The 21,043-nt window shown below is 41.9% G+C and overlaps 1 protein-coding gene across 1 annotated transcript; it reads right to left on the bottom strand.

Annotated features, from left to right (window-relative positions):
* Window positions 1–1,545: 1,545 nt before the first annotated feature.
* On the bottom strand, window positions 1,546–20,248 carry NPHS2 (NPHS2 stomatin family member, podocin). Its single transcript, XM_055418804.2, has 8 exons — window positions 19,926–20,248; window positions 15,716–15,819; window positions 12,168–12,240; window positions 11,227–11,309; window positions 8,321–8,524; window positions 5,519–5,574; window positions 4,037–4,115; window positions 1,546–2,678 (listed from the first exon to the last, which is right to left on the bottom strand). Exons 1-8 carry the CDS (start codon window positions 20,203–20,205, stop codon window positions 2,400–2,402), a joined length of 1,158 nt encoding a protein of 385 aa, XP_055274779.2. The 5' UTR covers window positions 20,206–20,248; the 3' UTR covers window positions 1,546–2,399.
* Window positions 20,249–21,043: the final 795 nt, after the last annotated feature.

Below are 21,043 nucleotides of genomic sequence, written 5' to 3'. Positions count from 1 at the left end.
TGTATGGGGCAAAAAGTGACTATCCTTGATGCCACCTTTACTCCAGTAATCAGTACACTTGGATGGGTATGGGCAGTGGTCATGAGAAATACTTCCTGCTTCAAGGAGGCTCTAATTGCCACTGATCCTTTAAATGGGAGGTGGACCATCTATGACCGTGCCCTAGCTGGTCCACAAAAGCAAAGCCTAATATATTAGCTCTTCTAGGAAATCACCCAGGAGCTCCCTCCCCACCCCGCCCCGACTCTCATCCTGTCACTGCCTCACCAGTGATTGGTTTCCTCTCTGGTATCATATTCCTGGTTCTGGCGATTTTTGTTAGCTGCCTTTGGCTGACTTGGATTTGACAGTCATTTGGATTCCACATTTTGTATTTTGGCACTTTTGCATGGTTTAGAACTTTTCTTGCTCTTTTGGCTTCAGAATCCTGCATTTCCTCCAGCAGAGGTGACTCAATCCATGACTTTCAGCACTGCCACTCCTCCACGAACTAGTATGATCTTTGGGAGGAAGGACTGGAAAGACTTTGAATGAGATATGGGAACATTTTTCCGATTTGGATGTAACAGTCTTTTGAAACAAAATTGAAAGTTGTAGTCTCAATAATTAGCAAACTTATAAGCAGATTGTTATATCAATAAATTAATTTGCAATGGTGTAGTAATACGTGTGGAGAAGGAAATGGCAACCCACTCCAGTGTTCCTGCCTGGAGAATCCCAGGGACAGGGGAGCCTGGTGGGCTTCCGTCTATGGGGTCACACAGAGTCGGACACGACTGAAGTGACTTAGCAGCAGCAGCAGAAATACGTGGGTTTTGAAGTCATCTAATACGTCCAGTGTAACCTTGGGAAGATGGATTGCTTGGCTGAAATCCTAAATTAGTAAGATTGGGTGAGAATGTGTAGTTTTCCCAGTTGTGAAAGGAGATGAGGCAGCCCAGAGATGTATGACAGTGATGACCCTAAGATTGGCATCATTTTGTCCAGCTTTATTATAATGTGCTGTTAGGAAGTTTTTAAAATTGAGGCAGCATTAATATATAACATTATGTAAGTTTTGTGTGTACAACATTAAGTTTGACTTCTGTATATATTATAGCATATTCAGCATCGAAAGTTTAGTTTCCATCTGTCACCACATAGCTGATCCCCTTTACTCAATATAAAATAATAACATCAAATAACATGGGGAATAAAGAGGCAGATTGAAGGACAAAGAAATCACCAAATAGTGAGCCACTGAAGATAGCTACCACCATTTCCCTCTGTACAAACAACATTGCCATTATATGTAGCATTTTACTAACATGATTTGTTATAGTTTTGCAAATTAGTAATGTTCTATATGCTATTACTTTAAGTTTTTAGAGAATTTCCTATATACCTCACTATGCTCTCTTATTTACTTGGCTAATTTTTTTCTGTAGCTATATACTTCTGCTTATATAGGACAAGTTAATGGAAAGTAAGACTTAAATTAGGGCATGTGTAGATCACATAATGTTACTAGTATTTAAAGAATAAGTATTGGATTGGCCAACTAGTTCATTTGGGTTTTTCCATAAGATGTTACAGAAAAACCGAAACAAATTTTTTGGCCAAGTCAACAACTGGTAAATTCTATACTGAAAGTACATCAGCCCCATATTTATCACAATGCTTCCTTAGATTATAAGCAACATGTACCAGGTAAGTGTTTTTGTCCTTTTATTTCTCTATTAAAAAAAGTCTCTATAAAAATAATTCATTTGAAATTCTTTAATTAGGTACATTTTATATCCAGCTCAAGTACTGGACTATGTACTCACACTCTCTTTCCCTCAGAAATACAGAAGTGTCACTGTGGTGCAGCTCTCAGAGTCAGGTGCAAAAATCCTTGGGTGGAGCATACAAGCTAGAGTGTGGAATGACAGGGAATTATTAAGGCCTGCTTTTGAGGAGTTCATAGTAGGAGAGAAGCCTGAATCACAAGTATAAGGTTACAACAGAGTGTGATAAGCATAATGATAGGGGCATATAGAAAGGGCTGTGGGAGCAACAGAACCCTTCCCAAAGGGGCTAGAGGGCATTGAGGGAAAAGGACATTTGAACTACATTTTCAGAAGTCAAAATTCAGCCATATGTAGACTCAAAATTCTTTCCAAAGTAGAATGCTGGCTAAAGCTTTTTCCCATAATTCATCTGATCAGATGATACACCTAAACATGCTATATGGCTTCTCTGTCATTACATGATTTCACTGTCTTCCTGTGTATGTCACTGCACTGGGGCTTCATGCATTCCAAGGGCATTTCACTTGGCAACAAAAGAAAGAGCGGGAACTGAGGACCGAGGGCCTTGCTCGGGGATGTAGCTGTTATATGGAGCCCTCTTTGCAGTCACATGATCCTTGTTTCTTCCTATAACATGGGAGAGTCTTTCTTTTTAGGATTCAGCGGCTCAACAGGTTTGGAAGGATTTGGTAAGGGGATGCCTCCTTGAGTTCTATTGCTTGGAGAAGACAGGAAATTTAGCAAGTCAAATGGCAAAGGTAAAACCACTGTGGAAGGTTTCTCTGTGGACAAGGATTGAAGGGTGTGCAGGTACCGAAGCTGAGCAGCAGCTGGAGTGCCTGATAGAATCTCGGCTGCCATCCTCAGGGACTCGGAGGCGGCCTTCTCCCCTTCTGCAGCGATCATCTAGACAAGGGATGCGAGGAAAAACAATTGTGATTTTTCTTCTTTGCTCCATGAAGGTTTTATTCCTACTTAGGGTGACTCAACAAACAAGCACTAGTATCTACTATGGGACAGGTGCTGCTAAGCACAGGGGAGCAGACTGCCTTTTTTCTTAAGATCTTGATCTAGGGAGAGAGATATACTGTTAATTGTAATGGGCTTTCCACGTGGCACTAGTGGTAAAGGATCCCCCTGGAAGTGCAGGAGATGCAAGAGCCTCAGGTTCAAATCCGCTGGAGGAGGAAATGGTAACCTACTCCAGTATTTTTGCCTGAAAAATTCCATGGACAGAGGAGCCTGGTGGACTACCATCCATGGGATCACAAAGAGTTCATTGTAACTTGGTGCAGAATTTGTTAAGAGCCATGACAAGTAGAGATGAAGTGTTAGGGGAATTACTATATCTGGTGGGCCTTGGAAGAGTAGTAGGGTTTTGCCATTTTAGAGGAAAGGTTGGCCAGCATTCCAGGCAAAGACATGCAATCCTGAAAGAATGACTCCCAACTCAGGTTAGCATTTCAGAAGAAAAAGCACGAAAAAGGTCACCACCCAAATGTCCCCTTAAAGTGGGCAAAGGGCCCTAGACTCAGAGATCTAGAAGCAGGTCTGCCCAGAGGACCACCTTCCTCCCCATCCTCGTCCACCAACGCTCCAAAGTTATCCACCCTCTTAGGTAGGTATGGGTTTTTCCTTACCTACTTTCTGTTCTTTAAGGGAAATCTGCCTCCCCTCCAGCCCTCATTTTCCTCTTCCCGACCCCCTTCCCACTCACAACCAATCCTCTTGTAGCCACATCTTCTCACTGGCATGCCTGAGCAGAGGCCATGCGTAGCACAGCCTCCCCTGGGCTCTAGAGATGAGGGAAGTGTGCTCTGACATGGTTGTCTCTCCAGAGCTTGCACAGAGCTACGGATACAGGCCTGGGTGTCATTAACCGAGAGGGGACAGGTGATGGAGATCACCTAGGAAGAGATGCCAGTGCTAGAGAAGAGGGATGGAGTTCGGGGAGATGCCTCTAGGGAGAGAGCATGAAGGCAAGACTCAGGGAGGAGGGGGCCACTGTTATCAACAGCGTCAGAGAGAGGGTGTAACAGGGAAAGAGATGTTGCACCGGTCAGTTAGGAGGCTGTGAGCATGCCCAAGGAGAGTAATTTTAATAGAGTGGTATGTGCATAAGCCAGATTCCCTGCAGCGCCTGGATGGATGATGAGGAGCGAAGGGGAAATGTTCTCCATGAGGAGGCTTTCTTTTGGATTTTCTGGAGCTCCTCTGATGCTCCTCCACGGTGTGGGAGCACTGCCTGCTCAGGGCTGGCTCACCCGCACTTTGGCTTGTCTTTGGGCTTCAGCTTCCACTGCCAATGAGTGTTGCAGCCCGGCTGGCAGGCGCACGTCCTTACTGAAAGAGAAAGCGGGTGGGTAGGTGATTGTGCAGTACAGCTTTAGCAGCCGGAGCTTTCAGACAGACCTGCCACCTTCTCTATGCTCGGTTCATGATACACAGCAGATTCTGATTTAGCAGAGTGCGCCGCCCTAGACCTCTGCACAGACGGTGGGCAGAGAAGAGGGGCTTAAGCATCAGTGCCTCCAATGTGGATTTTTATTATCACTGAATCTGTAGTAGAGCTATGGTTTTCTCTTTACAAGTAAAGCACATTTTGTGTTGCTGTATTGGGTTGGCCTAGAAGTTCGTTTGGGTTTTTCCATAGCATCTTACAGAAAATGTGAATGAACTTTTTGGCCCACACAACACTGTGATAATTTTCCCACTTAAAGTTTAATCTGAATTCCGGCTATTAAATTTGAATAATGAACAACAGCCTTGAAGAGCCATACTATTAATAATGAGGGCAGTCATCTAAGTTGACAAAAGAGACCTGAATTGAAAAGGGTAGAACTGATCAAGTACTTAATGTGCTGCATAAAAGATACAAAATTGGATTTTTTGCCCTGATTGTAAGTATAAAAAGTACATAGAAAACAACTTGGCAGTTCCTCAGAAAGTTAAATATGGAGTTACCAGATGATCCAGTAATTTCACACCTACGTATATACCCAAGAGAAGTGAAAACATGTTCACATATAAACTTGCACATGAATGTTCATTGCAGCCTGATTCATAATGACCCCAAAGTGGAAACAGCCCAAATGTCCATCAACTGAGAGCAGATCAACAAAGTGTGGTATAGCCAGTCACGCGATGGAATATTATTCAACTGTAAAAAGGAATGAAGTGCTGATTCATGCTACACCACGGAGGGACACTGAAAACACTATGGTGAGTGAAGGAAGCCAGGCACAAAAGGCCACAGATCGTGTGATTACGTTTATATTAAATGTCTAGAATAGCCAAATCTAGAGAGACAGAGAGGAGTCAGTGGTTGTTGGGGGCTGGGGGTCGAGGCAGAAATGAGGAGTTCCTGCTTAATGGATGCAGGCTTTCTTTGGAGATGATAAAAATGTTCTGCAATTACATGGTAGTGGCGGTTGTGTCACTCTGTGAATATACTGAAAACCACCGAGTTTCAATTTTAAATGGTTCAAAATGATGAGTTTTATGTTATGTGAATTTTACCTTAGAAAATGTTTAAATCCATAGAAAATATGACAGTTATTTACCCAGCTGTTTATAGTGGTTGTGTTATAGTTATGAGATAATATGTAAATTTTTTTCTTCCAAATTTATGCTAATGTGGCTACAGTACTCATTCGATGAAAATAATTTTTCAAATAGAAGTTTTTAAATAAAATCAAAATATTTCCCTTTATCATATTGTTCTTCCTGGTTAATTTCCTACCCACATTTCTGTTCTCTCCACTTTGATTCCCCAAATACAGGTCACTGCATCCAAGGCAACCTGTGGAGGGAAGAGTTGAGACATCAGTGAGAACCTCTGGGTGTACCGGTGGCCACCACACTGAGAAGGCACATTTCTCCTGAAAGGACATTATGTCCTTCCCTTTTTCATTTTAACATTATAAGGCCTTGCAAAAACCTGTTTAGTTTGCACAGTGCCACTCAACAAATACTTGTGGAATTAAAGATGGTGTTGTAGGCTGACTAATGGCTCCTAAAGACAACCCTGGAACCTGTGAATGTTACCCTAAAAGAAACTCTGCAGATGCAATTTAAGGTCAAGGCTCTTAAAATGAAGGGCTTATCCTGGATCTTCCCAGTGGACCCAAAAAGCAACTGCAAGGGTCCTTAGAAGAGGGAAGCGTGGTTGGGGTGCGGGACATCTGGCTACAGAAGAGGAGAAAGCGATGTGATAATGCAAGCAAAGGTTGGAGTGCTGTGATTTGAAGACGGAGGAAGAGGCCATGATTTAAAGAATGCCGGCGGCCACCCAACGCTGAAAAGGGAAAGGAAATGGATTCTCTTCTCCAAACCTCCAGAAGGAACGAGCCCCTGCTGACACCTTGGCTCTGGCCCAGTGAGATGTGTTTTGGACTTCTGGCCTTGAGACCATAAGATAAAATTGGTGGTGATTTGTGGTAATTTGTTACAAAAGCTATAAGAAATAATAGAGATGTATGTTTGTTAAATTTGCTCTAAAATACATTTATATTGGGGCTTCCCAGGTGGCGCTACTGGTAAAGAACTCGCCTGCCAATGCGGAGACGTAAGAGATGCAGGTACGATCCCTGGGTCAGGAAGATCCCCTGGTAAAGGGAATGGCAACCCACTCTAGTATTTTTGCCTGGAGAATCCCATGGACAGAGGAGCCTGGCAGGCTACAGTCCATAGGGTTGCAAAGAGTTGGACACAACTGAAGCAACTTAGCACACAGTGCATTTGTTAAATTTGTTCTCAAATGCATTTGTTACAGAACTAGTATTTTTAGTCTCTCTCTCATAGGATATTCTCTTCCATATAATATTCATTTACAGGAGCTTTCACTTCCTGTTGGTGACACCCATCTCCCCTGCCTCTCCATCCCAAGAGTGGGAAGAAAATGAACTGTGGGTTCTGGAAAGGAGGGACAGGCATGGAGCAATAGGTGGGTCATACTCTTTTTCCTTTTTAACTTATTTCTGATGATTTCTTGGTGACTAGTTAGCTTAGTACACTGGGAACCCTGAGAAGACTAATTTGAGGGGTTGATGAGAGGAAGAAATGTTGAAAAAGACTTCAGAGGAGGTGGCATCTTAAAGGACAATACAATCAATCTTGCCTGTGGGGAAAAGGGAAGTATTTGGTGCAGTGCTGTGCTGTGCTTAGTTGTTCAGCCATGTCCAACTCTGTGAGGAACAGCCTAAGAGGAGGCATGGAAGCATAGACACACCGAAAGCTGGAGAAACACTCTCCTAGAGTATCAGACACCCAAGGGAAAGACAGCAAAGGTGAGGCTACAACAGTTGGGTCATTTATTCACTCATCCAAAAACCCAGTATCTGCTGTGTAAGAGCCCAGGACCAAGTACTGAGGACAAAAAGATGAATAAAATATGACCCCTGACAGAATGGAGTTCAAGGTCTGGGAAAACAAATGTGTAAATGCATAAATTATAATTCAGCATAACAAGGGCAAGCTTGAATGTCAAGCATCTGGACCTTATCCATTATCCCTTGAGGAGGGATGAACAGAAAGAGAGGGTTGAAGGGAGGATAGAGGTGAGCACATGAGAGTGGTTTTTAAATTCCAGAGCAGCAACTTCCCTGTGTCTTCTTGTTCTAACTTTCTCTCTTTTCAGCTTCTCTTATTTCCTGAATTCTTCCATTTTTGCTAGGATGCTAATCCCAGTTTTATCAGTGATGAATTGGACAAGCCACAAACATTCGGACACCTCATGGTTTCAGCTGTGTCTGCCTAGGCCTCATCAAGAATAATCATCATCAGTGCCTTCGATCCTTTGTTGCTTCTGTTGGAAGTCTTCCTTTAGCTAGACTTGATCGTACCCTCCTAACTCAGTTCGGGGTCTGGGCGCCTCTTGGCCTCAATGACAGCCTCCATCACTGATGGTAACTGCCACTTGACTGGCCGGCTACCTAGAATGCTGCTCTGTTCTCATCTCTCTTCTGAACACCTCTGCCAATTTGTCTCGGGAAGAATTGCAGACACCAACCCTGGTTGTGAGCGAAGTTGCTGAGCTGGCTCTCTGCAGGGCTAGATGCTGCTGCTTGTGAGGCAGTTCTTGTTTTTCTCTCTTTTCATCCCAACTCAATCAAATCTGGATCATTGATTGGGTAATTAACCACTTAAAGGTCTGTGATATTTCGCCTATTTTAAAGACCTGAAAAAGTTTTTCAGTCTTTATCATTATTTAACTTTGCTTGTTTCCCCAACTAGACTGTAAGGTCCCCAAATTCATTCCTTATCATCTTTTTATCCCACCAACCCCTCCTTCCAGCCTCTGGGGGAAGGTGAGAAGACAAGGTGTGGCAATGACTGACTAATCGCACAGATGAGTGACTAGGTGAGTAGGACTAGTTCAGACTAGGAATGGTCTGATGGGCAACCTCTCAACTCTCAGCTCCTTTCGGGACTGTACCTGTAACAGGTGCACGCATGGCACACGGAAGATTCAGCAAATGGTCAATGAAGAAAGGAATGAAAGGTAAAGGGATATTTCAACATACTTGGTGTTAAATTCATCTACGTACCTTTACATCTTGAGCAATGTTCTTCCTCTCAAGAAGAATTTCAGTGAGGGATCGATGTGCTAGGAGACGCTTCATGGTGGTTTGCACAAGGAATTGGACAGCTTTGGACACATGAGCGAGACTGCTTAGGAGAAGAGAGGCATTTTCCATGCGGTAGTAGCAGATGGCATCTATCTCCATCACAAACATGTCTTTGGTGACAATCTAGGCAGAAAAAAAGAATTTGGATGACAGGCCTGATTCTTGGGCTTCTTTCCCACATGAGGATAGAGGGGTTAAATATGTCCAAAGGGTATTTTCTCAGAGAAAGATAATAGTAAGAAAAAAAAAAGGAGTAGTTGGCTCAGTCTTTAATCAAATAGACATTGAAAAAAATTATGGAGTTTTTATTACATACACTAAACAATTTATAACAAGAATCCTGTTATAAATGCTTTTGTAAAAAAAAAAAAGGAATAATTTTCTTATATGAAAACATCCAGCTGATTGTATATCAGGTCTTTTTAAACTGACGCCAAAAAAATCTGCCAAAAGAGCAACACATTCTGGGAAACCAGTACTCATGTGTATTGAGTGTATATTTAGAGGGCAGTTTGTGATACATATCAAAAGCCCTAAGAGATGTATGTGTACAACATTTCCTTTTTTAGACAAAAGGATATATTTTAAGGATTTAACTGTAAAGATGTGATTCACAGGATTGCTTATTGTAAGAAAAAATTAGAAATAGAGAATTCCCTGGCAGTCCAGTGGTCAGGACTTGGAGCTTTCACTACTGGAGGTCTGGATTCAATTCCTGGTCTGAGAACTGAGATCCCATCTCCCACGCAGCGCCTGTGTGCTTAGTCATGTCCGACTCTTTGCGACCCTTTGGACTGTAGCCCGCCAGGCTCCTGTGTCCATGGGGTTTTCCAGGCAAGAATACTGGAGAGGGTTGCCATTCTCTCCTCCAGGGGATCTTTCTGACCCAGGGATCGAACCCACATCTCCTGTGTCTCCTGTACTGCAGCTGGATTCTTTACCCACTGAGCCATCAGAGAAGCCCAGGCCATGCAGTGCAGCAACCAAAAAAGTTTAGAAACAGTATCAACAATAGGGAATTAGTTGAGTAAATTCCAGTTACTAAACTCAATTAGTTAAGTAAATTAATTGAGTAAAATCCACACAGTGAAATGCTGTGTCTATTTAAAACAGAGGTAGAAGCATAGCTGATATATAAAAAGATGGTAACAGTATATTTTTGAGTGAAAAAAGATAGGTGACCAAATAGTTTGTATGGTATGATTGATATACATGATGTATATATGTATATATGATATATATGTGTATATATACATATCATATATATACTTGTCTGGAAGTATAACCACATATATAGAAAAGTCTGAAGGATACATTCCAAAATATCAACTCTATGGGTAACAGGATCAGGTGTATGTTTTATTCCTTTTTTACATTTTATTATCTAAAATAAGCCTTTTAAACATATATCATTTTTATTCACATTTCTGTTTGCCAAAAGAAAGAATGAGAAAGAACCTCAAACTGAAAGTAGGAGACCATTTAGGAAAGGTTTATAAATCTGAATCAGTAACAGGAAAGTCTAGATGTTAACTCAACATTTAATTGTGTTAAAATGAACAGAACATCAAATTCACCATATTAACCATTTTTACCTGCACAATTCAGTAGAATTAAGTACATTCACACTGTTGATCAACAAGCATCCAGAACTCTTTTCATCCTGCAAAACTGAAACCCGCTGAACACCTCTCAGTTCTCTCCTCCCCCAGTCCCCACAACCATCCTTCACTTTCTGTTGCTCTGAATTTCACTACTCCAGGTTCGTCATATAAAAGGAATCATACAGTATTTGTCTTTTTGTGACTGGCTTATTTCACTTAGCATAATTTTCCCAAGGTTTATCCATGTTGTAGTATGTGCCAGAATTTCATTCCTTTTTAAAGCTGATTATTATTCCATTGCCGATATATGCCACATTTTGTTTATTCAGCCATTTATGGGCACATGGATTGCTTCCAGCTTTGTGGCCATTGTGAAAAACTGATGTTATGCACACAGGTATACAAGCATCTCTTCAATTAGCCTGTTTTCAATTCTTTGGAGTCTATATACCCAAAAGTAGAATTGGTAGATTATATGGTAATTCTATTTTTAATTTTTGAGTAACTGTTTCCTACAGTAGCTATACCATTTTACATTCCCACCAACAGTATACAAGGGTTCCAATTTCTCTACACTTTGCCAACACATTATTTTCTGTTTTTTTTTTTCTTAATAATTGCCATCCTAATAGATGTGAGGTGGTATCTCATTGTGTTTTTTATTTGCATTTCCTCTAATGATTTTAGTGACGCAGAGCATCTTTTCACATGTTTATTGGCTATTTAAATACCTTCTTTGGAGAGATATTTCCATTCAAGTCAAGGTATATACAATATATCATATATGGAGGGCAATCTTCTTTACTCAGTCATTCAGTTTAAATATTAATTTTATCTAAATACCATAACAGCAACATCCAGATGCATTTGACCAAATTATTGGGTACCATGCCTTAGTCATGTTGACACATAAAATTGACTATCACTAAGGCCTTTGTCCATTTTACTTGGATTGTTTGCTTACTTGTTGAGTTATAAGGATTAATATATTTTGGATATTAACCTCTTATAAGAGAGAATATTTACTACTTTTCCCCATTCTATAAGTTGCCTTTTCATTCTGCTAATTGTATCCTTTGATGTATAGGAGTTTTAAATTTTGACGTAATCTTTTTTTTTCTTCTTTTGAGAAAGAATAGTCATTTTCTTCTAGGCCAGAATTGGTAGAGTGCTTAGCCAGGAAAAATGTAGACAGAAAGCAAAATCCCCCACTTGGCTTACCTCATGAAAGGGTATCTCCAAGGTTTGGAGACGAAGGTCAACCTTGTGGTAGGTATCCAGGCAGGGCAAAAAGAAGAAAAGGCCTAGAAGGCGGGGGCAAGGGAAGTGACAGGTGATTAGCTCTCAGGGAGGCTGTTTGGTGTCAAGTTGAATGCTACATCACTTTTCTTAGCCTCCCTGGTCTATGCATAGACCATTGGGCCATCACAACCCTGTGTTGTGTTTGTTGTTGCTAAGGTTACCAAATAATTTGTTGTTCCATATGGGACATGTTTAAGGGTGAAAGGAAAGGACTACACTTGGGACAACAGGCCTAATCAGGGATTATACCCAGTAAAGTGGGCTGTATGGTCAGCTTGGTCATGCTGCTGACCTGTCCAGATCTTGGGTTACACATCTGTCTCCTTCACCAGATTTAAACTCTCTAACAAGAGTGTTGTATGCATTATTGTTAGCATTAGTGCCTAACTAGTGCCTTTTAGGTGCTCTATAAAAAGCTAGTTTTTGAATCCATGTGTGTATCAAGGTGACAAACTTTAGAGCCAGCAACCTCTATGTGGTATTTCTTATAATGGGAGGCCCAGAGGTAATCAGAACAGCAGCATCATGATACCAGCCTCTGGTTGGCTAGTTAGTCCTCACCCACCCAGTATAATGTATAGGGTGCCTGACCATAGGTCCTAACCTACTTTCTACTCCAGCCAGTCTGGCCCTGGCATATGTCTCCCTGCATCCACTCTCTTTTGGTCACTAGTGACCTGGTAGTAATGTTCTCTGAAGAATTTCTTAATAATCAGTGTTATAAATAACAGACTGAAAAATGAAGATATCATGAGTTAAGTTACTTCATGTAGTCTGAGGGCCATATTACAAATATACATGAATTGATGAAATTGGCAAGTCTCTTGAGGGGGGTGGGGTGTAAAGAAAATTGTTCTTACCAGGGCCTTTGGCTCGTCCAGGAAGCAGATGTCCCAGTCGGAATATAATTACTCTCTCATACTCCTGTACAACCTAAAGGGAAATGCAATACTTTTGAATTACCCTAAGAGAGAAAAATGAAGTCTTCAAAAACCTTGGCATGACAATGATTATAAGTATCAGAAATCTCTTGTTTTGAGAACCAAGAAAAAATTTCTCTTAAAACTTCCATTTTCAAAATACATATTTAGTAAATGTAGAATTTCAGGAACCAATGAAAAAGTGTATTGGCCATGTTAATTTTTGAGCCTGTGGACAGAATTTTGATTAAGGACTCATGATTGTCTAAAAAATAATTGCTTCCATCAAATCAAAGAAATCACAGCATATTTAATCTTATATTATTGCTGTGACTGATGCTTTAATAGTTTTTATGTGAATCTCTTACTAGCTACATACAAACCTTATGGCAGCCATGCAGGTGCTCAGATCACCCTTCAAGAAGAGCCTGCAGCCAACTATATGTTGTCTGTAGGTGATACACTTTCTAGTCAAAATTACAAATAGGTTGAAAGTAAAAGGATAGAAAAAACTACATCACACAGAGTAACCAAAAAATTGCATGACTGACTACACTGATATCAGACAAAATGGAGTTTAAAACCAACACACCAAAATGTTACTAGTGATAAAGAGGGACACTGTGAAATGGTAAAAGTGTCAATGCATTATGAAAGTATAACAATGGTAAACATGTATGTACCTAAAAATAGAGCTTCAGTATATATAAGTCAAAAACCAAAAGAAGATAAAAATAGAAAATTCAACAACAATAGTTTAGAGACTTTACTATCCCACTTTCAATTGTGGGTAAAAGAACTAGACAGAAGATCAACAAAAAAAGAAAAGATTTCAACGACACCATAAGTAAACTAGACCTAACAGATATCTATGCATAATTCCACTCAATAATAGAAGAGTACATATTCTTTTCGTGAACATGGAACATCTCCAGGATAAACCATATGCTAGGCCATTTAAATAAACCTCAATAAATTTAAAAGGATTGAAACCACACAAAGTATATTCTCCTATAACAATGAAATGAAATTAGAAATCAATAACAAAAGGATATTTGGGAAACTAAATTACACACTCTAACCAACAGGTCAAAGAATTTATCACAAAAGGAACTGAAAAACACTTTGAGATGAATGAAAACAAAACCTTATGATACCAAAATGAATGGGATGCAACTAAAGCAATGCTTAGAGGAAAATTTATAGCTATAAATATCTATAATAAATGAGAATAAATATCTCAAAATAATAAACTAATTTTTTGATGCTAGAAACAGAAGCACAAGCTAAACCCAAAGTAAGCAGAAAGAAAAAAGATTATAGTGGAAATAAATGCAATAGAAAACAGAAAAATGTTAGAGGAAATTAATTGAATCCATAGTTGAACCCAAAGAACCATAGTTGGTTCTTTGAAAAATTCAACAAAATTGACAAATATTTAGCTAGATTGACCAAGAAAAAAAGAGAGAAGATTTAAATGCTGAAATCAGGAGCCAAAGAAGAATGACAGAGACATCACTTATAGAAATAAAAAAGATTATAGATGAAAATACTATGAACAACTATACAGCAACAAATTAGATAACAAGTAAAATAAACAAATTCCTACAGAGTCATAAACTACCAAAACTGATTCAAGAAGGAAAAATAAAAGTGAAAAAGACCCAGAATTAAAAGATGGAATTCATAGTTAAAAAATTTTCAACAAAGAGAAGTCTAGGGCCAGATGAGCTCACTGGTAAATTCTGCCAAACATTTAAAGAGGAATTATCAGCAGTTCTTCACAAATTCTCCCAAATAATTAAAGAGGGAAATCTTCCCACCTCATTCTCTGAGGCCAGGATTACCCGATACCAAAACAAGACAGAGACGTCACAAGAAAGGAAAAGTACAGACCAATATCTCTCATGAATATAAACACAAAACTCCTCAACAAGACAACAAGCAACCTGACTCCAATAACATATTAAAAGGTTTATACACCCTAACCAAATGGGACTTATCCTAGGAATATACAGTTGATTTAACACCCAAAATTCAATGAATATTATATACCACATTAGGAGAATAAAGAGCAAATACCATGTCATCGTCTCAATGGGTGAAGAAAAGGCATTTGACAAAATCCAACACCCTCTTATGAAGATGAAGGAGAAGAAGAAGAGGAAGGAGAGCTTGCATGAAATTGACAACAGCCTCAGCAGCGTCTGCAGCCTTCCCGCCAAAGACATGCTCTTCCTGGCCATTCCGGCCAGTGACTAAGAATGGCAGGGATACAAGGGCCTGGCCATTTCTGTCCATTGTGAGACTCATCTACCAGGCAAGCTTTGCTCAGGAGTTCCCTTTCAGTAGGGCCAAGACTTTCTTGAAGGTGTCCCACAGTCTGAGGTTCCTTCTGTCCAATCCTTCCTTCCGCTTCTCAGATCACAGGTGTTAGATCTGCAGTGTTCTCTGAAGGCTTTCCCTCCCTACTTCTACTCTCAATCTTTCTTACAATGTCTCCCCACAAATCCCTTGTACTTCTAATTTCATGTTCTTCCCGAACTGACACAGGCCTTCATTTACTTCAGGGACAGCTTCAGACACGTGTAAAACCACCATGCCAAGTTGCTTCAGTTGTGTGTCGTTGTGATCCTATGGACTGTTGCCTGCCAGGCTCCACTGTCCATGGGATTCTACAGGCAATGATACTGGAGTGGGTGGCCATGCCCTAATCTAGGGGATCTTCTGGCTCCACGGGTCGAACCTTCCCCTTTTATGTCTCCTGTATTGGCAGGCAGGAGGGTTCTTTACCACTAGCGCCACCTATGGGCCCAAGATGTTTGTCATTTGTGATCTCTTGAAGCTGCCTGAGGTTTCTTGGATGTGTTAATAATAGGCATCGTGACCTATTCTGGGTCGGTCTTTGTGTTAGTATAGAGTGTAGATCAACTGGATATAGGTCCTGTCTTGAAGGGGCCCTCAGTCTAATGGCAGAGATTTAAGTGAGTGAAAGTCACTCAGTCCTGTCTGACTCTTTGTGACCCCATGGCCTATACAGTCAATGGAATTCTCCAGGCCAGAATACTGGAGTGGGTAGCTGTTCCCTTCTCTAAGGGATCTTCCCAACCCAGGGATCAAACCCAGGTCTCCCTCATTGCAGGTGGATTCTTAACTAGCTGAGCCACCAGGGAAGCCCAAGAATACTGGCATGGATTGGGTATCCACAAACATTATACTTGTGGTAATTGCTAGAATGGATATAAAACGGGGTGGGGGGGAGATGCAAGCACAAGGAAGGGAATGACAGTCTGGAGGAGTCAAGGAAAGTTTCTCAGTTATCTCTGAGCAGGTATAAAAGAGTAAGAGCTCTTCTGCAAGGTGAGTGGGAGTGAGCGCATTCCATGCAGAGCAGACAGCAAGTACCAAAACACAGAAATGAGAGTGGACATGGGGTGGTGAGTGAGAGACACCAGGAAGTTACTTGTTCGGTCCTCATGGAATCTCACCTTTATGCAGAACCAGATAGAAAAAGGGAAGGTCACGATGATGAAGAGCAGGGATGTGAGGACAAGAAGCCACTCGCAGGCCCCTAAACTGGAAGACTTGGTACCTTGAAAAAAGAAAAAGAATAATTATATTGGAACTTCTCCACATTTACTGACTAGCACCTCTAACTCAGTCCTTGATATTAGGGTCGGATCAGTGTGTAGACTTTGCTGGAAACAGTAGAATGAGCTGGACATCAGTGTGGTCATTTCCCAGAGCCTGTCAGTGTGACGGGCTTTGGGGGCCGATGAAAGGTGGACCAGGCTCCTGGAAAGGCAGCGGTGGGTACCCTGGAACAACCACAGCATCTGGACATGTGGTCTGGGCTCTAGTTCTGGTGCCACCATTTTCTGTTCAAATGGCCTTAAGCAAGGCACACAACCTCTCAGTTTCCTCATCTATTCAAGGAAATGCTATTCATCGCATGACTATTTCATAACTGTCTCATGGGATATTTCACATCTGGCATAAGGATGAAATGACATATACACATAGAAGCACTAAACTATTTTCTTTTTTTTGTGTGTGGTGTTATATGAAGTGATTCAAAACACTTGTGTCCAGTGGCTTATCAACTGCGTCTATCAATTGCCACAATAACTGGAATTTCTCCATGAGAGCCCCTTCTTGTTTTCTTTTTAAGTTGTTTTTTGTTTTTGTTTTTTTTGGCTGTAACCCACAGCTTGTGGGATCTTAGATCCCCCTGACCAGGGACAGAACTAGGGCCCTCACAGGGAAAGTTCCAACTCATAACCACTAGGCAGAGAATTCCTGGGAGCCCCTTCTTTGGGTAAAGGTGTGGCTCTTTAGACAACCTCTGAAAATCACCTTTGTGGGGTAATATTAGCCCATCTGTGCCTATAAAAAGGTGATAAGGAACTGGAGTACAGACCGTCCAGGTTGCTTGAGTGATAAATGAAATGGTATTTATATCAGAGAAAGTTCATCTCAAGAACACAAGCTTCTCAAGGCTTTGTCTTATTTACACTGTGTCCCAGGACTAGAGTAGTGCCTGAAACATACACTCAGCAAATAATTCTTGAATGTAGAAAGGAAAGCGAAGTGGATAGTGAAAATGATTTAGATGCAATAGTTCTAGAAATCTCAAGAATTTTAATCTTTATGTACTAGAATATTGGCCAAAGGGACACTATTTGTCAGTTTAAAAAAATCTCATAGAGAACTAGAAGGTGACTAAAGATTACAAATGGTAAGAAGTCTATTTTTAAGAGAAGGGATGGAAACAGATAACTAATTAGTGGGCCTGAAAATTTTATTTCCATGCTGGGAAAATCACTGGAAAGGTCATCACCAAACTGATGTGCAGATTAATCGAAGAGGACAGATAAAACAAGATGTACCAGCACAAAACTAACCGCAGTGCTAAATGCCAACCTGTGGTGGTTCCCAAATGGTGTCCCACAGGGTGCTCCACAGATCAAGAGTTCCTGGAATAAATGAGTTTAGAAAATACTGTGTACTCTGTCCCCCTCTGGAGCTCCCAACAGTCATGGGCATATTGAAGCTAGGAGAATCCCTTCAGCAAAGAAGCCTTCTTAACTTTGTTTAACCTAGTATTTCCCAAAATTTGACCAGGTGATGTTTTCTCCAAACAAATTCATGTTCCATGGAATTTATTTCTCATGCAGTCTGTTTGGGGAGAGATGACTCTATCAGCATCACATTGGTTTTTACAATATTCTTTCCTGAGAGCAATAGTAGTGTTCTTGCCATATTTAAACATGTTTATAATAATATTTCATTTGCCAGTGATAAGCATGGTAAGTAAAAATAAATAAAAGCACATACAGACAAAATTTACATTTTGTAAGTGAAGAAAGTCCTCCAAATTCCTTTATATCATAGTTAGGGATATGAACAGAAAACTAATATCTATACCCAAATATAACTTAGAAGTTTTACTAACAAAGTATTTTTCTCTTAGAATGAGTTCCTTGAACATCCAGTTTGTTAGGTTTAAATGAATAGTGAAACATTACATGTTAAAGCCAGAAGAGCCTTTAGATATGCCATAGTGCGAGAATCCCCAAAATTTCAATGAAGTGAGGCTTCTTTTTGTTTCTCCCAATCTCAGGTAGCCTGGGAGAAATGGTAGAAATCTGGAGCTACATGAACAAGAGACGGGTTATTGCTGTGTCTGCTCCCCTTTCCTCTGGGAGCCACAGAAAGCTCCCAATCAAGGACTCAGCAAGCAGGTCTCATCCTTAAGATGACTCATCCACTACTTGGGGGGCCGCTAGCTCTAGTCACTTTATAGCTGAAGAGACTGAGGTGAGGCCCAGAGTGTGAAGCTACTAGCCCAAGGCCACCGCTAGTTGGTGGCAGTGCTGGAACCATGACCAGAAATCAGGCACAGCGCCCTGCAAGGATGGGCTTTTCAATAAGACTTATTCTGGCTTCTCTAGTTTCCACCTGTAGGTCTTGGGCAAGTTACTTAATTTCTTAGCATTTTTTCTTATCTGTGCCATAGGAATGATACTACTCAGTAAAGCACCTAGCTTGTGCCTGGCACAAAGCAAGGGGTCCAAAAATGGGGCTCCCTTCCTTTCCTACCCCACCCATATGATCTGAAGCACAATACTTACCAGATTTCTAACCTCAGCATTAATGTAGCAGTGAATCCAATAACCCTTTAATAATCAGAAATTTCTGATCCATGAAAAGGCATCAGGTAAGCAAAACAGCATTAACACGGTCAACATAAACCACAGCCCAACTGCTGGAATCTTTCTCAAGTTACAGCTTTCAATGCTGCAGCATATAAGGCAGTGCTGCTAGCTGGGAAATGTTAAAATTTCATAGTCAGCAGAATGTAGTGTAACACTAGTCCTTATTTACCTTCCTTTAAAGTTAAACCTCCTTCATCCTATAATTAAGGTAAAAAGTTTTTTCTTCATTCATTATAAGATGGATTGGAATCAGGGACTTCCCTGGTGGCACAGTTAAGATTCCACCTTCCACTTTAGGAGGCGTGAGGTCAGTCCCTGGTCGGGGAACTCAGGTTCCCCACGCCACAGGGTGTGGCCAAAAATTTTAAAAAAGGGATTCGAAGCAGATAAATTTGTTCCTAAGAGTTGTTTCACCTGCAGAAGCCAAAGAGACCCTTTTCCCTGTGATTCCCTCCCTTTGGTCTAACTTGCCTCTTTTAGGTTGCAAAGATTCTGCTCTGAGCATTTATATTATATGTATATACTTTCCAGGCTTTGTGTAAGATAAGCACTTTGGGTGTTTATCTTAGCTCGTTTTATGTGAGCTCATTTTAATGTTAGCTCATTTTATCCTCACAATTACCCTCTGTGGTGAGTACTGTTGGTGTCCCCATTTGATAGATGGGTAAGGCTCTGGCTATGATAAAATGGTTAGCTGAGATCTAGCTTTTCTTTCGGAGAAGGCAATGGCAATCCACTCCACTACCCTTGCCTGGAAAATCCCATGGGCAGAGGAGCCTGGTAGGCTGCAGTCCATGGGGTCGCTAAGAGTCGGATACTACTGAGCGACTTCACTTTCACTTTTCACTTTCATGCATTGAAGAAGGAAACGGCAACCCACTCCAGTGTTCTTGCCTGGAGAATTCCAAGGACGGGGGAGCCTGGTGGGCTGCCGTCTATGGGGTCGCACAGAGTCGGACACGACTGAAGCGACTTAGCAGCAGCTTTTCTTTACTTGGCTCTATGTCTCTACTTTTTAGAAAGGATGATCAGCACAAGGAAAGAACAAAATACTTTTAGGTTAACTGATGAAAAGCCGAGAATAAGCTACAAACTGCCCTGAATCATCAGCTCGTGCATTTCTTAAACTAGGGGCTCACATACTCTTCGAGCCAAAGAAGCAGCTGCAAGTTTCCTTTGCATTGGTCCCCAACCTGGACCACACTCCCTCCCACCTCCCAGCCGTGGCTGACCCCTGCGAACAATGGTATTTAGTGGATGCTATTTGTATTTCTTCTGATGCATTTTGGTCTCCACCACTGGTGAGTCAGAGGGTCCTAACTCGCTGTCTTTCATTTCCTGGAAATCTGAGCAGGTCCAGCCGGCTGCTCTGACCTCTGTAGCTCTCAGGGCGGTGACTCGTTGCACCCTAACTGACATTTCTTGGGTACCACTTGGAAAGACCGCACCCCGTCCCGGGGCCTCAACCTGCCCGCTGTACCTTCCTCGGGCCGCTCGCTCTCCAGCAGCGCCACCACTTCGGTGCCCTCTTCGCCAGAGCCCCGGACTTCATCCACGTCCACCACAGTGGCCGCCGGCGCTCGGGGCTCCCCCGGGCTCCCTGCCCGCCCCAGGGCCGGCTGCTCCTGCTCGGCATCCCGGCGCCCGCGGCCTCGGCCTCCCCGGTCTGTCTTCGCCCTCTTGCTCTCCTTGTGCGAGGAGCCGCTGCCTCTCCTGTGGGCGTGGGCGTCTCTGGAGGAGCTCCGAGCCCTCTTCTCCATCCTGAGAGCGACGCGGCCCGGGAGTGCGGTTCCCGCGGCGTCGCCTGGCAGGGATGCAGGCGCATCCCGGGGGCAGAATACCACGACCGTGGGCGGGGCCGGGGCCCCGGGGCGTGCGGGCGGGGCTCGGCTCAGGGTGAAACCCGACAGCTGTTGCTCAGAGCAGCGGGGGTCAGGGCGCGCCGCCCCTGAGACTCGGAGCCACCTTCAGCAGAGTTTGTGTGAGAGCCCGTGCGCCAGGTTAAAACCCTTTAAAGTGTGTTTCTAGAGACAAACATTTGAGCTGAAATACCACGCTGGCCCGCAAACTGCTAAAGGTGTGACGGCACTTTGCTTTATGATTTGTTAATATTGTATGAATTAGATTATGTGGTCCTCGCCTAAGGCTAGACGGTTTAAGGGAACAGAAAAGGTCGTCCAATTAGGGTAACTTTAAGGTAAAAGTAGAAACTTCTCCCCAAGCACTACCCCCTTCCCCCTTAAGATCTTCTCAAGGTTACCTTTCCTCCCTCTCCTAATTTATTTTATGTCCTGGCCCTACTCTTTCTGATGAAGCTTTGGCAGGTGTTGGCTGACTACTCCTGGGAAGATACACATTTTAAAGGGGGTGAAGGGGGAGTGGGGGTGAGGAAAATTCTCCCAGACCTCCACTTACACACACACATGCTCTCTTATTTATATTTCTTTTTTACTAATTTATTATTATTTTACTAATGCTTAAGCCTGCTGATGTTGCTTCTTGAAGAATCAGAAGAGAATGTATCTAACTTTTTTTAAGGAAAGGACCACTTTTGTTCTTGGCTAAACCCCGTTCCCATGCTTTCTTCATGAAGGCAAA

The sequence above is a fragment of the Moschus berezovskii genome, chromosome 17, assembly GCF_049115385.1.
Source record: "Moschus berezovskii isolate FMDL1 chromosome 17, NW_MosBer_1.0, whole genome shotgun sequence".
Lineage (NCBI taxonomy): Eukaryota > Metazoa > Chordata > Mammalia > Artiodactyla > Moschidae > Moschus > Moschus berezovskii.
Note: the sequence above shows the minus strand (reverse complement) of the source record. Positions and strands in the feature narration are given on the sequence as shown.